Source organism: Eublepharis macularius, chromosome 2 (genome assembly GCF_028583425.1).
Source record: "Eublepharis macularius isolate TG4126 chromosome 2, MPM_Emac_v1.0, whole genome shotgun sequence".
NCBI classification, from domain to species: domain Eukaryota; kingdom Metazoa; phylum Chordata; class Lepidosauria; order Squamata; family Eublepharidae; genus Eublepharis; species Eublepharis macularius.
In genome coordinates, this window is record NC_072791.1 from 77,324,676 (window position 1) to 77,343,107 (window position 18,432).

General features: G+C 41.7%; 1 protein-coding gene across 4 annotated transcripts in view; it reads right to left on the reverse strand.

Moving 5' to 3' along the window:
- The window catches only part of FUT8 (fucosyltransferase 8), a 219,302-nt gene that overhangs the window by 50,244 nt on the left and 150,626 nt on the right, over positions 1-18,432 (reverse strand). For all 4 annotated transcript variants that reach the window (XM_054972298.1, XM_054972297.1, XM_054972300.1 and 1 more), the window contains one exon: positions 4,007-4,244. In XM_054972298.1, coding sequence (XP_054828273.1) covers positions 4,007-4,244 — 238 coding nt within the window. The remainder of the gene's footprint in view (positions 1-4,006; positions 4,245-18,432) is intronic.

Here is an 18,432-nt window from a genome sequence, read left to right on the forward strand (position 1 = left end):
CTCTTGCAAGCAAGGGGGTGGGTGCCCTATCTGCCAATGGGTGGGTGTTCCCTCCAGGCTCAGGAGGTGACCTCATGAATCAAGGGCCTCTGTTGGGGAGCCACAGTTGCAGGGTCTTTTCACCCTGTCCACTGGCTCTGGGGGGGGGGAGGGGTCATTGTAAGGACCAGACTTTGTACCACTTAATACCTAATGCTAAGTTTGAAACTTTGGTTCAGCCCTTATGTCCTGCAGATTTCTTATTAGGCCTGTTTACTGGAAAGTCCCAAGTTCTGTTAATTAACTGCACCTGGGCTGCTTTCTTCCTGTGAGAGTGGCCTTGGAGAAGGCGAGAGCCTGGTGCTGATCTCACCTATAACCATACTCCCTAAAATTTCACAGTGCTATAATGTTTAAGTAACCAAGCCCTGATTGGTTCCTGAGAGTGGGCAGTTGCCCCTTAGATTTCAAGAAGCCTCTTTGTCTCTAGGCAGTTTATCAGTCTTGCTATCATGTAGCCATTACCAACTACCTGCAATGTGAGAGAGCATTCCTCAGCTTCATGCCACTTCCAGGATGCTGGTATGGATGGATCTTGGTAAGATCAAACAGCTTTGGAACCATCTCAGAGAACGCAATCAGATAGCCAGTATTATTTTAGCTAGTTAGAACATATTTAGATCAGCAAGCTGTTATTTGTTTTCTGCCCTGCCTAAATGCTTAAGAGCAGGGGTCATTTCCTAGAAAAAGAACTGCAGGAACTCATTAGCATATGCCACACCCCCTGACATCACCGGAAGTGTGTCAGAAGGCACCAACCACCCCTCAGGCCCCTTTCCCCCCAAATCTCCAGGTATTTCCTTAGAATGAACTCAAAGCAGCTTACCCTCCTCTGGAGAGCCAGCCCTGCTTGCTTGCATGCACGCATGCTCTCTCTCTCTCTCTCTCTCACACACACACACAAGTCAGAAATGAAAATAAAAGCAGCAGAATGAATTCAAAGCAGCTTACCGTCCTTTGGAGTCCAGCCCCACCCAGCTTGTACTCACTCACTCACTCACTCACTCACTCACTCACTCACTCACTCACTCACTCACTCACTCACTCACTCACTCACTCACTCTCCTCTCTCATGAGTCACAAATGAAAATAAAGCAAGCAGCAGAGCAGAATGAATTCAAAGCAGCTTACGTTCCTTTGGAGCCCAGCCCCACTCGTCTTGCACTCACTCACTCTCTCTCTCTCTCTCCCACGAGTCACAAATGAAAATAAAGCAAGCAGCAGAGTAGAATGAATTCAAAGAAGCTTACATTCCTTTGGAGCCCAGCCCCACTCAGCTTGCACTCACTCACTCAGTCACTGACTCACTCACATTATCTCTCTCTCTCTCTTTCACGAGTCACAAATGAAAATAAAGCAGCAGAGCCTGCTGCTAAAGACTAGGACAGCCAGGAGGAAAAGGAATCATGTGGGTGGGGCCGAAACCCATGTGACCTCTTTTCAGATCTAGCAGAACACTGTTCCGGCACGTTCCGCCTCCAAATGAGCCCTGCTTAAGAGTGGTTTCTGCTTTGCATACGCTTCCATGCTCTTTCTTTAATAAACTCCAATAATATATTTTACCAGCTTGTGTCCAGTGCTGCTTGCTAAGGAAGTAAACACACTCAAAACCCCAAGAAGCCGGGGTGCTTCGAAACAAACGACCAGAGCTCTTAGTCTCTTAGGGGACCTGAGTAGCTAGGAAAGCCATCAGGGACAGGGGATGAGAGTCTCTGGGTTGATACAGTCACTGAGAAACAGCAGCCACATTCACAACTGGAGACTAGCTCTGCCTGTAACTACTGCTCACAGCGTTGTCAATGGCAGCTGTTGCATGATTGGTGGATGCTGCCAGTATCTATATGGAGACTGGAGAGCTTCCTCTGCTGCTTGTACTTAGCCACTGGTGAATCATTCTACAGAAAGTCCTTAGGAAATAGATTAGCACCACAGAAATTACACTGGTATCTGGACAACTCTGCAACTGCGCCTATTAGAAATGCACTGTTAGTCTACTTCTGATATTTTATACCTTAAAGGATGGTTAAGTACTTTAGGACAAGCTCTCATAAATGCTAGAAATGTGGACTGAGGCCTGCAGACCACTCACATAAGCAGTGGGAATGGCCAACTGTTTTTTTTTGGGGGGGGGGCTCATTATAGAAATTAATTGTATGGTAAATCTTCAGTTTCCTAAAAATCCTAAGGTTGTACGTTTAAGTCTAGTGTCTGATTATTGCAATAAGCAAAATTCAAATATGGTCTTGAACCTGGTTAACTGGAAAAAACAGCTGGAACTTGGACCAACTAATATAAAACATTGGGTCAATATGATCTAGAAGATTGCTAAATTACTGTAGTTTCTAGTAAACCAAAAAATGTTGCCATGTTGTTAAAAAAATTGTTTCCTACTTACCTTAAAACAGCTGCTGATGGAGGGACTGGAGGACAGATAAGCTGTGAGCATCCCTCAGCTATTGGTCTCATGCCAGGGATAAAAATAAAGGACTTGTCCGCTTCAATGCTGCCCCCCACCCACTTCTTTGTACCTTCATCTCAGAACCAGGGCAACTGTTTGGAGGAAAGCAAGTACACTGCAGGGATTAGAGAGTAAAACCACCAAAACAGCCACCCAAGAATAAAGCAAACTGGCCACAGTGGGGTGGTAGTGGTTTTACTCCCCTTTCTCCACATCCAGCTTTCTCTCCCCCAGGGGTCTTGGCATTCTCACTATCTCACCTAACCTGAGGAGACAGCAGGAAGGCATAGAGGCAAGCCCTTCCCCTCACACCAGATAAGGGCTGGCTAATGTTTAATAGTAGCTGGGAGAGACAAACCTACATGCACTGAGGTACTGTTGTAATTTTAAAAGTTACTGTATATAACTATATTAATAGTTATATCTCCTGTTACTATACACGAGAGTTTGGTGTGGTGATGTATAGGGCACCCAGTAGTCATGCAGCTCTTTTAATTGATGGTAATTGTGAGTTTGAATTTCCATGAGCTGTGGAGTGTGTACCACTGCACTAATAGGTTCTCTTAAGCAAAGAAAAAGCAAAAATTGATTTAACTGAAATACAGGTTTGTTCTGACATCTAAAATAATATTCCAAGTGATATTCAATACAATGTATTTTCAGTCAGAAACATCTAGCTAGTTAGGATGGTAATCTTGAACTATTTTGCTTCTCAAGAAACAAGAAAAAACTGAACATGTGGCATAGTGTGTCAGACTAGGCCCTGGGAGATTCAAGTTCAAATTTGATGTCTCCTATCCACTTAATGACCTTGGGTGAGTCACTCTCCTCCAGTTTAATTTAAATTATCTCACAGGGCTGTTGTGAGGATAATATAAGGAATCAAGAACCATGAATACTGCTTTGAGCTCCTTGGAGGAAGGGTGGGATATAAATGAAACAGATGTGGGAGACCCAGGTTTGAATCCTTGCTCTGCCATGGAAGTTATCTGGGTAACCCTGGGCCAGTTATACACTGTCAACCTAACCTATCTCACAGGGCTGTTGTGAGGATAAACTGGAGGAGAGGGGAATGACATATGCCACTTTGGGTCCCCATTGGGTAGAAAAGGTGGCATATAAAATCATTATTTTTAAAAATTTATGTATACATGCATTTGAATAAATTTCAGTCATAATGAACAGCTATGTAATCCACAAACTAAATCTAAAAATGCAACAACAACAAAGCAGCACTGATTCAAAGTGAAGAAAACGCAGAGTTTAAACTACATAAAAATATTACTGTTAAGTCTTTTTCTATGAAATAAAGAAAAAAATGAAAATACATTTCATCCTACAAAGGATGAAATCTGTGTACTAGGAGTACTAGGACACTGTGTACTGAGTACTAGGACACTGTGTCCTAGTACTCTTTGTAAGTGAAACCTTAGTTAATGGATATTTTATTTTTAACATGCTTAGTGTATGATACTAAAAAAAGTCCCAGCATTATTTATTGAGACTTACCTGACCAGTGCCCAGTAGTACTTCCTGATCTGTCAGTGCAAGTCTCACTCACTGGTCTAAAAACCGTCTCCCAACCTCCAGTAGCATAGCGCCAATTTTGAGACTCCAAAATTAATGTCCTTTGAGTACCATATGCAATCATGAAGCAGTAGACCACATGATGAAGTTGACAACCATAACCACAACCTTTGTTGATATTACAGACTAGTTTCTTGGCTTTACTGCAATCCTTGGGGTTCTATGAACAATAAAAAGACAACGTGAAGATAACAGCCATAATATAAATACTTCTCAGAATGAAAAAATAAGTACTCTTACCAATTATAAAGACATTTTGATAATACACATGCAAAAAAGGAATCAAGCTTCAGCTCAGTGAAAACTGGCAATAAAGACAAAAATTACTGTATATTCTTCAGTAACCTAATATTTATGTTTTTTAAGCTTTAGAATTACTATTTTACTTCTGAATCTGTCAGAACAGTAAATATAACCAACTTCAAAAACCAGAAATCAAAGCCCCCCTACACACAAGCCCCCCCACAAACAGCAAAAAAGCCGTTTTAAAATGCAAATTTCTCTCCCCCACCCCCGCTATCTCTCCCAGACACCAGGTCAACCACCTCCCCACAAAGAGAGAAAAAAAACTCCGTGAGTCTATGATTCAAATCAAGCAACAGTTTGGAATCTACTCCGCTCACTGGGCAGCAGGATCCAGTCGCAGTCCAAAGCACACCAGGTGAGAGAGCCAACAGCCAGCAGTAGCAAGCAGGCAGTATCTCTCAATCTTCAGCCTAGAGGAAAATGAAGGCTGACTGAGGCAAGCCTCCTAATTTAACCCTTTGCAGCAGTTTTAAAAAGGCACTCTCCTTCTTGAGAGTCCCATTGGCTAGAGAAGGAGAGCTGCTGCAAGGATTGGCCACTCACACTCCACTCTCCCTTCCCCCTTCTGCCTTTTACTCATTCCCCCTCCCTTCTCCCCCCTTTCATCTGGTTAAAAAGACAAGTAGTGCTTCTTTGCTGTCCCTTACAAAAGAATAGCAAGGAACAACGCTGCCATGTTTACCAAATTTTACTAAATAAATTTGGTGATTTTAAATTGCTGACTATCCAGTAATACAGATTTAAGTTTGGTAATACTGAATTTTACCGAATCAGGTAAAATTAGGTATTTCTTGCCAAATTTTGAACCCAAATTGCAAATCCCAATACTAAACTCATTTTACAACTTTAACATCAATGTAAAATTGTACTACTTAGAATATTTATGGGATTTAAAATTATAAATGTCTTTGATTTCTACAAAGAAAACTGCTAATAGAGATGCAAACTGCAGTAATCCTATGCTATCTTGGCACTTGTATCTTAATTTTTGCCACCTAAGAGGCAGGGAAAAATAAACGTTGAAGATAGAAAACAAATTCCATAGTAAACAAATGAAACTGCATGATTTGGAGAGCAACAGTAGTACACTCACAATAGGCAGATCAGTTCATATCTGAATATTAAGTTACAGTTTATAACACTGAAAACAGGATTTCAGTGGCACCTTGGAGACCAACAACATTTAGAGTGTAAACTTTCAAGAGTCAGAGCTCTCTTCTTCAGACACTGAAAACTGTGAACTGTATTAGAATTAAATATATTAAAGAATATAAATTGTTGCCAACATTATTAACATTTAACCAATAAACATATCCTTGAAAATATGTTGTACATGTCTACAGTAAACTTGGGAATTATCTAATTCTGAAGATCAGTCTACATAAAAACTTCCATACTATATATTTTCACTGAGTAAAACTCTGTCTTACAAACCATTTCATTCATTTCAAAAAAGGAAAAAATAATTCATAGGAATTTCTTCAGTGGTCTCTACGGCATTCCATTTTTTACATCAGAAAAAAAACTGGAAAATGTCCTTGGAAAAATGCAGGATAACTTTTCCTGAATTTTTACATTTTTCCCTGGGCCTTCTCATCTCTAGTTACTGATATCACAAAATATACTCATAACTAGAGATGGGCACGATCCGCATTACGATCCAAAAAACCCCACGATAATGGCGATCGCACGATTGTGACTCAGCGGATTGTGATCGGCCATGGCCAATGATCCAGCGATCGGGAGCGGGCTGGATCGGGGCTGGATTGTGCTCGGATCGGGAAGCCAGACACTCACGCGCCAGTAATCTATTCTTGGGGCAACAGAGCCAGGGGAATGCCTGAGCTGTGTTTCCCCTCCTTCTGTCGCCCTGGAAACCCAAATGGAAGCCCAGCTTTCCTTGATCAGCAGGGCTTCCTTCCAACCACGGAGCAGCAAAGCAGTCACCAGCTGGGAGAAGACACCCAGGGGAGGGAAGGGGGTGTTCTGTAGCCATGGGCACTCCAATCTCATCCCTGCAGACCTTGATAGGCAGCTCTGACGGCCAAACACAGACGGCCAAACACAAACACAGATGCCGCCGGCATCATCCACTATTCTTTTCTCACCAGCGCGCTCCTTTTTGGCCTGGCGGGCGGGCACATGGAGGGTGCCGCCGGCGAGCGGCCAGACCCCCTGCCCCCTGAGGGGAGGCGGCTCGTCGCCGTCTCCCCATGCCCGCTGGGCCCGGTGGCCGCCACCAACACCCACCTTCCCACATAGCTGGGAATAGCAGCGCGCCCTGCTTTGGCCTCCACGATCCACGATCCACGGATCGGGAACAGGAGATGACCGGTGTGGATCGTTTAGTTGGGATCGTCACCGGCGCCAATCCACGATCAGCTGGATCGGCAATTTTTTTTGGATCGTGCCCATCTCTACTCATAACTCTGCACAGATTCTCATAACGTTTTTGAAACTATGAAAATGTTGTAGTATATAAATAAATATGGAGCAGCCTTGGCTGCTTCTACAAAAAAAAAAAGTTAACTTCTAATGCTGTGTTTCCCAACCATTTTCCATGGAGAAACTAGGGCTTCCATGGTAGTGGCTGGAGATATCCCAGAATTATAACTGATCTCCAGGGACAGAGATAATTTCCTCTGGAGAAAATGAGTGCCTTGGAAGGTGGACTGGCTCTATGGCATTATACCCTGATTAGATCCCTCCCCTCCTCAAATCCCGCTCTCCCCAGGCACCATCCTCAAATTCTCCAGGAATTTTCCAACACAGAGCTAGCAACCCTAGGAGGAACCCCAAAATAGATTTTTCAAAAACTCCACCTATTAAAATGCTTACAGGCCAGAAAAAGTTTACAGCAGGGAGCACAATTCAATTACTGCTAAATTACTGTCAAGAAAATGTATTTATAATGAGCTGTGCATTCGTTCTCTCTCTCATAATCTTAATAACTGTGATATTTTGAGGGCTATTTGGAATTCCGCAGTATTTTAAAAAAACTTTTTCCACAATTTCTCACAGAACCCCTAGCCATGCCCTCAGGAACCCTAGTCGGGAAACAATGCTCTAACCTTAACCTAATTTCTCCCAAATTTTCTCAAAATTTCAATGTTGCTTTAAAAAGCTCCATTCAATGGAAAATTGGAGCCAGTATCAAAAACATCTGGTTGAGAAATTAAGTTGTCTTCTATCACTAAAAGGTGTAAATTAACATTTAAACAATGACAATAACGTTATGAACATGTATCATATGACAACATACTGACGTAAAATAATAAACAAGCTTTGTAGTTCTGAGAACTGTCAAGAGACAGTACAATATAATCATATATATAATTAGCCTTTATTCTTGAATTTAAGGTATACTTCAAAAGTCTACCTGAGGCAGGCTAGTCACCATCACTCAATCTAACCAATCACAAAGAGTTCACGTGAAAAAGTAGAATAATCCTGTGCATGTCATCCTGAATGCTATTTAGAGGCATGGGATGTGCTTTGGAGTGGTTTAAAATGGGTCCTCATGGCATGAACTCAAAGGGTTTCTATTGGAGACCAGCTATCCTCAGTGCAGGAATTATCTTTGTGGGGTTCCACAAGATATCCCCTATGTTATTAAACCTCTATGTAAAGCCTCTAGAACTCATTCATTGCTATGGAACTGGATGCCCTCAATATGATACCCAGCTCTATATTTCATTATCCAAATCCCCTGGTGATGTAGTAGAGGTCACTGCTTAATAGCTGTTATTGGCTGAAAGCAAACAGATTGAAATTCAACCCAGACAATACAGAGGTGATGTTAGTTGGAAAAGCAGAGATCTTGAAGGCCATTGTGCTTCCAGCATTTAATAGGGTTCAGTTGGTCCTGGCTGATTCAATTAAGAGCCTAGGGGTTCTCCTAGCTCGAGCACTGCTGCTAGAGAAGCAAGTAAATATAGGTGCAAAAAAGACCTTCTCCCAACTCAGACTAGACTGGAAGATGGCCCCCTACCTTGACACAGCTGGTCTAACTACCTGGATTCCCAACACTGTAATATCGATACTAGACTACTGTAGAGTACACTATATAGGTCTCACCTCAAAGCTAACACGAAAACTCCAGCTGGTGCAGAACACTACAGCTCATTTCCTCTCAGGAGCCTGATGGAGCATGCATATCACTCCCATTCTGCAGTCACTCTTTAACTTCCCATTAGTTTCAGAGCTCAATTCAAGGTTATGACTATCATATTCAAATCCCTTCATGACCTCAGCCTCTCATATCTGTGCAACCGCCTCTACCCCTATTGCTCCACCATGGCAACTTCGCTTATCTGGATAACGCCTGCTGCAAATACCACCCTACAGTTTGGCAAAATCAACAGCTGTCCACACATGCATATTTTCTGTTGTGGCCTCATCTTGCGGATGGTCTGCTTGATGAAGTTAGGAAGGCTCCCACTCTCTTGACTTTCCACCAATTATGCAAAACTGAATTATTCAGGAGGGCTTTCTACCCAGATTATAGGGCTGTGTCATAAGAAATAGTTCAGAGAGATGCCTCGATAGGGACGGGGACAAAATGCTAGGCTATTGGGCACTGTCTGCTGATGTAAATATGCACCTACTGTGATGTAATGTCTCTTTAACTGGAGTAACCTCCCAGCACAGCTGAAAAGTATTTATTACTTTAGTGTTTTCCTGGTAGTTAGCTGTTGTCATTGCTGTAGTCTGAGAGTAGCTGTCCATTTAGAGGCTTCTAGAGATGCCAGTAAACTGAGTTGTTTACTACGTGGGATGTTGGAGTGATTTAACGAATATCCTTCATGCTGTGGACTGATATGATGATATTAGAATCATAGAATCATAGGGTTGGAAGGTACCTCTAGGTCATCTAGTCCAACCCCTGCACAGTGTAGGAAATTCAGAACTACCTCCCCCCACCCCCCAGTAACCCCTGCTCCATGACCAGAAGATGGCAAAACACTGTGAGGATCACTATCCAAACTGGACTGGGGGAATTGCTTCTTGACCCCAAAGTGGCAACAGCTTTACCCTGGGCATATCAAAAGGGGCATGAGAACTAAGCACTGATGTAACCCTTTCTGCCCTCCCTCTCATGATCTGCCTAGGATCACAGGATAAGCATGCTGTCAGATGGTCATCTAGTCTCTGCTTAAAAGGAGAGCCACTACCTCCTGAGGAAGCCTGTTCTACTGAGGGACTGCTCTGTCAGGAAGTTCTTCCTGATGTTTAGCCCAAAACTCTTTTGATTTATTTTCAACCCGTTGCTTCTGGTCCAAACTTCTGGGGCAATGGAAAACAACTCTGCACCATCCTCTATATTACAGCCCTTCATGTACTTGAAGATGGTTATCATATCACCTCTCAGTTATCTCCTCCCCAGGCTAAACATACCAAGCTCCTTCAACCTTTCCTCATAGGACTTGATTTCCAGACCCCTCACCTTCTTTGTTGCCCTCCTCCAGACACGTTCCAGCTTGTGGTGCCCAAAACTAGACACAATACTCTAGGTGAGGTCTAACCAGAGCAGAGTAGAGCAATACCATCACTTCCCGTGATCTGGACACTATACTTCTGTTGATACAGCCCAAAATCACATTTGCCTTTTTAGCTACCACATCACACCGTTGATTCATGTTCAGTGTACGGTCTACTAAGATCCCTAGATCTTTTTCGCACATACTACTACCAATAGAAATCTCCCCCATCCCATAATTATGCATTTGATTTTTCCTACCTAAATGCAGAACTTTAAATTCATCTGTTGAAATTTATTTTATTTGTTTTAACCCAGTTTTCCATTCTGTCAAGATCATCCAGCCTGTCAAGATCATCCTGTATCCTGATTCTGTCTTTTACTATATTTGCTACCCCTCCCAATTATGTGGTGTCAGAAATATGGGTACGGATTTTTTTCGACCTCTACTTGTGTTGACTGAAAAGTGGAAACGTTGGGGGTAGAGATGGGCACGAACTGGAATACGAACCAAAGTTCATCACGAACCAGGCCAGTTTGTGGTTCACAAACTAGAAGTTCGGCAGAGCCCATTTCTGACGAACCACCACGAACTTTGGGGTGGTTCGTTTGGTTCGTCACTGCAGACAGCCTGGTGCCAATCAATCAGTTTCCTAGGCAACGGGGGTTGGGCTTTCTGCAGACCTTCTGCTGACCTGTAAGTGGTAATTTGCTGGCCCGAAAGTGACGTTTTCAAGAAACAAATGAACCGGTTCGTGAACCAGGGCAGGTTCATGAAAGTTCGTGGTTTGTGAAACATAACGAACCATGAACCGCATGTTTCTTTTTTTCTGGTTCGTGCCCATCTCTAGTTGGGACCAAGCCTTTTGACTATACTTTACAGCAGCTAGAGCTGATAATATGTCTAAAAAGCAGCAAGTAGCTATTTTGCTGAAACGTGTGGGAGAGGAAGCACTGACAGTTTATAATATGCTTGTTATTCCTGATGGAGAGCCAAAAGATACTGAAAACAGTTCTCGAACAATTCAAGAAATACTGCACTCCACAGAAGAATGTGATATTTGAATGTTATTTTTTTTGGAACCATTTATGGGGACACGGTGATACCATAGAACAGTTTGTACCTCAGCTTAAACTTAAAGTCAACAGCTGTGAATTTACTACTACTGCGTTTCTATGCTGCTTAGCATGCCATGGAATTTAGCTACGCTTTGATTCAGATAGATTTCATTTCCGTGCTCAGTTTTATGCTTATTTAAAATTTTTCTGTTACCATTCCCCATTGTATGTTTCCCTGAATGTCCTAGCTGTTGTTCATTATTGTACTTCACTCAGTGAATGTCCTAGTTGTTGATTACATTGTAATTTCATTCACAGTATTGTAATCCATCTTGGATCTCAGTGAGAAAGGTGGACAATGAATGAATGAATGAATGATTAGGAGGGCATTTCATAAAGGGAACAGAGATGTAGTTAGAATGCCAAAGGAAGGATACATTTCTCTTTCGGCAATAAGGTTTTAATTTAATTGCCTGTGAAATTTTTAGGCAACTTCGTTATGCTTGTTTTTCAAATTTTCTGCTACTATACCTATTGTAACTCTTTTGTTGAATATTGTAACTGTCGTTTATTATTGTACTTTGTTCAGCGAATGTCCTAGCTGTTGATTATATTGTATTTTCACTTACACTGTGTAATCTGCCTTGGATCTCAATGAGAAGGCAGACTATACTAAATGAATATGAAGAACGCAGAGGTGGAAATAAGCTGGTACGGCCCAGTACACCAAACTAGTAAGAAAGTGGCTGAAGCGGCAGTGTGCCTGGAAATTAGAAACATCATCAGCATACTTTGGATGATAGCAGTGAGAGTGGCCACAGCTTGCTGGACAAAGAAGGCAAGCAGAGCCACCCATGCATGCCCCAAGCTTCCCTGACTCAGCTCAGCATTCTGCAGCCAAGATGGAAGACTTGGGATGGGAGTTGTCTGTCTACTCTCTTGACCTTCACAGGAAAAGAACTGCAAACTACAGGGAACAGAGTTGAAAGCTGGCAGAGAGTGGGAGCAAAAGGCCCTTTTAAAAGGTACAGATCTGTATGTGACCAAGTCTTAAGATATGCCTCATCTTTTGCACCTTTTGGCTCTATCATCTTTTTTTGGTAACAGGGATTTTTCTTCAATACAAAGACAAACTTGAGAATAAGAGAATTACTAGAAGTCTGATTTGTGTTGGTTTGTCAGAATGGATGTTTCTTGGACAATATATCTATATGTGTATCTATTTTGCCCCATGAAAGCTTTATGCCACGACAAGAGTTTAATTTTAAGCATGTATATTGAGAAGTCACATTGCATTCATATAAATGAACAAAACCAAAATGGCCAGCGCTAAGAAAGTCTTTGGCAATTCAGTTGTAGCTAAGGCCGTTATCTTTCTTGCCTTTTCCTGCGTGAACGTCTGAAAACCAGCTATCAACAAACCTCTCTCCAACTCCAACCTTCCTCCCATTGTTACCAAGTCTCTTCTCCCCTTGACTTCTACTGACTGAGCAGTCCATCAGCAGCTCCTCCTCATTTATGTCTTTGGCATTAGATCTGAGAAGGCATTGTTTTTACCTTTGCATAAATCCACTAGCTTAAATTAAAATACAACATTTGAGAAGCCATAACTCAACTTTTGAACATATGCATTGTATCCCACCAGCACTGTTCTGGGTGTTGAGTTACCTGATGAATTGGTACAGTTTCTATCAATGAACTGAATAAATCTATGATTTACAGCTAGTTTACAGGCAAAATACCACACACTCTAACTTTAGAAGGCAGCAACTCTAAATAAGGACAAGCATAAACAATCAGCAAGGGCACTTGTGGAACTGGGACAGCACTATTAGTCTTAAGCAGTAATATTCATTTTGGTATTAACAGAGACAAATGTATTCAATTTAGACAATTTCTGTAGGTATCAATATAGCTGACCATAAAGTACATGGAAGCACAGTTCCACGTATCTGTGGGGCAACCTTTCTTGTTATGCTCCACTATGACTCCTGCGCTCATCTCAGCAAAGTCTCCTGCAAATGGGTAAGATCAGCAACTGCCTGTTCATGCATAATCTCTGTGGTGGCTTACAGCCTGAGAATGTCAGGAAGGCCCTCAAACTTCTATCATTTTGTGGAATGTGCAAAACAGTTTCGTTCAGGAGGGAATTTTCATAAAGAGATTAGAACCGTAGTATTATGTAACAGCTTAGGGGAGGTTGCTTTTTTAAATCTATTGCGATGACTTACTACTTTGTCTTTGTAACCCACTGTTTTTTACAGTTAAAAAAACTAATCTGCCTTGAGTCTTAGTGTGAAAGGTGAGCTGTAAATGAAGTAAATAAAATAATTTGATCATGGGACTGACTACTAGTGAGGCCTGGATCTTATGAATAATTTTTTATTTTTTTTAAACTGATGGTCTGTTACACTTACTCAAACAGTTGGCATGACAACTTTAAATAAATTTATTGTTCCACAGTTATTCAAACCCCAGGTACCAGACTAGCTTCTGCAGCTTCCAGTGGTGCCACATCATAAATGTACAGCCATGTTTATGCGCGCTGTGAGTATTATTTGCCTTACATGCATACTAGACCAAATTACAAATGGAGTGCATCTTAGAATGCCTGCTATGTAACTGATTAGTACCTCCATCTAATCAGAGATGGGAAGGAAGGTGGCATGGCATAGCCTGATCTTGTCAGATCTTGTGAGCAAGGTGGGTTGGTGCTTGGATGCCAGACCCCCTGGGAAAGGGTCTCCTGGGTAGGGGGCTGGCGCAGACTGCATCTGTTCTTCACTTGCCCCCTTGGGCCCCCCTTGGTGGGGTCACCTAGGTCATTTGAGACACACACACATGCTCAAGAAGTGGAAATATTTGACATTTAACCTGAAACTCAGGATTGGGAGTCTGCCCTTGCGTAATGGGCACACCCGTGGCACACATTCTTTCCTACAACCTTTAAGAGAACTCATTTGCGTACAACCTTTAAGAGAACTCATTTGCAGCTATAGAGTTGGATGTCATCAATATGCGGATGACACCCAACTCTCTATCTCGCTAGCCAGGTCCCCACAGGATGCAGTAGAAATCTTAGATTGCTGCCTAACAGCCATGGTGAAATGGTTGAAAAGCAACAAATTGAAATTGAATCCAAACAAGACTGAAGTGATGCTTGTTAGGAAAGCAGAGATCTTGAAGAACATTGTACTCCCCACTTTCGATGGAGTTCCTCTGACCCTTGCAAACTCAGTTAAGAGCCTAGGGTTTATAATGGATCCAGCGTTATTACTAGAAAAACAAGTTAAGGCAGCAGCCTTACTACAACCTCACTCTAGCCTGGAAGATGGCTTCTTATCTTGACACGGCTGACCTGGCCACTTGGATCCATACTAGGGTAACATCAAGGCCTGACTATTGTAAGTTAACTAGAGGCTCCAATTGTAAGTTATCTAAGTTAACTAGGAGGCTCCAATTAGTGCAAAATGCTGCAGCTCGACTGTTATCAGGAGTGAGCAGGAGCATGAACATCACTCCCATCCTACAGTCGCTCCATTGGCTACCCATCAGTTACCGTGCTCAGTTCAAGGTATTAGTTATTACATACAAAGTTCTTCATGACTTTGGTCCAGCATACCTACGGGACCGCCTCCTACCCTATGTTCCTCCATGGCAGCTTCACTCATCTGAACAGGGTCTCCTGCAGGTGCCAGGCTGGACACAGGTGGTCAGCAGCAGCCCATACATGGGTTTTCTCTGTGGTGGCCCCTATCCTGTGGAATGACCTGTCTGAGGAAGTCAGAAGAGCCCCCACTCTCCTGGCTTTTCGTAAGTGATGCAAAACCGAACTATTCAAAAAGGCTTGTATTGTAGGGATGAGGTCTCAGATGCTTCGCTAATGAGTTAGGTACCATAGACTTCATCACTATATTGCCTTACATATTATCTGTTGCGTTAAATATGTACTTCTATGTACCACCTGTGCTCCATGTTGTCCAACGTTAGTCCTAGAATTGATTATGTTTTGCTTCAGTATTTTTTCTACTCTGTATTGGATTCTTGCTAATACTATGTCTTTTAAACTTGTATCTATTTACCCTATGGTATTTTTAGGAAGTGTCCTTGATACTGTATCGAAATATACTCGATACTGATTGTACTAATCTCATACTGTGTAATCCGCCTTGAGTCTCAGTGAGAAAGATGGAATATAAATGCCATAAATGGCATAAATAAATAAATAATCAGGGTGGATACTTTGATTATTATATATTATACTTCATTATTTTAATTATTTCATTATTCTGTTATTCTGTTTACCTGAAGCTAGTTTGTTAGCTACCTTGAATCTCTGGAGAAAGACAGATTACATACAAACACATTCACCATGCAAACAATTTCACAACTGCAGGACAGGTAGAGTTAGGGTTCACAGGTGCTCACCAATGGTGGCCAAACTCCCAGGGATTTGTTCCCTCATCCACCAATTGCTTGGTGGGAGGTGGCAAACTCCCAGAGATTGCATGTCACCAGCAGGCACCTCAGGAATTCACGCTGCATGTGCACTCCCAACTGGCACAACGACATCATTTTACTGGTCGCGGGAGCATTCCTGCGCTTTGTATGGGGCTGATTTGGGCCCCAAAGAGGCCAAATCGGCTCCATGCGGAGTGCAGGAGCACTCTCGCGGGCAACATGGTGACGTCACTTCCGGAAGGGACATTGTTGCGCTGGTCATGGGAGCATCCCGTGCTTCGTATAGGGCCAATTTGGGCTCCAAACAGGCCGAATCGGCCCCATGTAGAGTGCAGGAGTGCTCTTGCAGCCGGTGTGATGACATCACTTCTGGAAGTGACATCATCATGCCAGCTCTGGAGCACAGGCATGCACACACGAAGATCAACACGAAGTAAGTTGCCAGGTCCCCAGCCCTCCCAGCAGGAGGATAGAGGGACCTAGCAACCCTAGGTAGAGTTTGTTGTAGTTTTGGCAGCTAGCCTACAAATTTATATCTTGTTTATATTATTAAGTATCCGCTGCAACTAAGTTATGGTGTTTACACAAAGCTTACAGAACAAAATTAGCAGAAAGAAATAAAAAACCAAATACTTGATCACAGCAGAACATACACAGAAAAAGATGATGATGGCAATAGGCAAGTGAAGAGGAAGTGCAGGAAGGAGAGGTATAAGAGTTCCCCTTCCCTCAAATTTCTTGAGGGCCCTTGTGTTAGTAGTCAGACCCCTCCTCACTGCTAAGAGGGCAGTTTATGGATGAAATTTCATAAACACGTCTTCCTCATATATCATAAGTTCAAGGCATTTTGTTGGTTAATAGCTAATTATCTGATGTATTATTACAGGATGTTTCATATTTGTTAGCCTCATTGGGTTTTCTTTTGAACAGAGAGGTGGAATATTAAATAAATAAATAAATAAATAAATAAATAAATAAATAAATAAATACTTACTGCGGCAGTGATATGCCAGCATAAAGGTTTAGGTTTGGGCTTTTAAACATTGTTAAGTACATACTTAGGGCAAGGAATTGTAAGGAGCATCTGATCCATTTATAAATCATTATACTCATTAACAGAATAAGTGAACACGAACCATTTTCTTTTAAATACATGGTAGATAAGAGGCTGAACAGAAACTGAAAGTAGTAGTAGTATTGAAGGAAAATATGCCATTACAGAACACACCTTGGCGATTAGGCATCTTTAGGTCATGTTCCATTTTGGAAGAGTACTGTTTTAACTAATTTTAATTGATTTTAGTCTTTGTTTTAAATAGCTTCTTTTTATTTTGTTTTTAACTCTTCCCCCTCCTTCTGATAAAAGGAGGGGGAGGAAAAACCTTTTCCCTTATTAGTGAGAAACAAAGGCTTCTCCACACTCTTTATCTAAGTGGCTTATCTTAGCAGCTACAAACACAGCATGGAGGAGTCTTTTCTTTTTCAACTGATTAAAACTGTTGCTGCTGCTATTCATTTGTTATGTGCTGCCAAGGTTTCAACTTTCAGATAGTTTATTGTTTTGATTCGATTTAGAATTTCTTGAGGAAATCCCCCCTCCCCTCTACTCTCCCTTTGGTAGGTTGCAATAGAGTGTGGTAGAATGGAAGATGGGTGAGAAGCCTGAGTAGCTCGGGTGGAGAAGGGGAACTTAAAGGAATCTATTTAGTTCTGTTTAGTATATCTCCACATTGCTTTGTGTCGGCCATTTGGTTTTATTTTTGTTTTGCTTTGGCGGTTTTGAGTCATTCCAGTTTTCTATTTACTTTACTTAAGGTCTGCAAGACTTCAACCCTTACAACCCTTTTAAGGCCTTTCTGGCTGGGGCCTTTAAGTCTTTAGTGATTCACTTTAGGTTTTTAAGTTTTTAAATTATCCAAATGTTAACTGCTAAGTGCTAAGTAAAAAGGCGTTTCATCTTAGATATTTTAGTCATTTGAAAACTGATTTGTGTTTTAATAATAAAAATAATAAATTAGGTATTAAATATAGATAACAAATTAAGTATTTAAAATAATGAATTAACTATTAATAAATTAAGTATTGGGAACTAAATAGCTTAAGCTGATTTTAAATCAATTTCCGCTATCTAGTCAAATTAATCATGTCTTAATAGATCAAGAAATATATACAATAATGGGAAAGAAAAGGGTCTGTGCCCCTGATGTTTCTCACTATAAAAACCCTCATTAGGTCTCCTCTTAAGAATAGGGTCATAACCCCCCTCCCCCCCCACACAAGTCCCTAAAACATCTCCCCAGATCCTCTTTTAGGATCTCCATCCAACATAGCTATTATAGATTACCTTTTGGGGAAAAAACAACAAATAGATCTGGAAGTGTTGGCAAATCAGACGCTCTTAATATCTAATATTTTGAGGGAAATCTTTGAGTAACTAGATACATTTACAAAATTTATAGAAGACTCCTTGACAAAGAGAAACAAGGACAACAAGTCAATAGGAGACAATAAGGAGAGCAAGGGAAGCGAGATTTAAAACGAAGGCAGCAGTGTTACCTACTTTGTTCTCGAGGGCTTGTGCTGCAGTGGAATTGGTTGGTCTTGGAGGTGCTGCTGGACTCTTTGATTTTGCTACTACAGACTAACACGGCAAACTCCTTTGAACCTTTACAGAAGCAAACTGATCCCCACATCAAAAGGAGCTGTTTGCATCTCCATATCAAAGGAGTTGTTTGCATCTCCCCTCTCCTCCTCTATATTTGACCAGTTTCTGTTGGCCCTCCATGCATCTGACGAAGAGAACTGTGATTCTCGAAAGCTTATGCTACAATAAAATTGGTTAGTCTTAAAGGTGCTACTGGACTCTTTTTGATTTCGCTACTTTGCCAAGGAGAAAGCAAAAGCTATGTAAACAAGGAGTTGGAGAGTCCTACCAATTTAAAGGTAAGGATGGAAAGGGTGGGGTGTTTAACACAGGAAAATGAAGAGTGGGCAACGTGAACTCCATATCAAATCTAGACCTGTTCGCACATCCTTTGATACT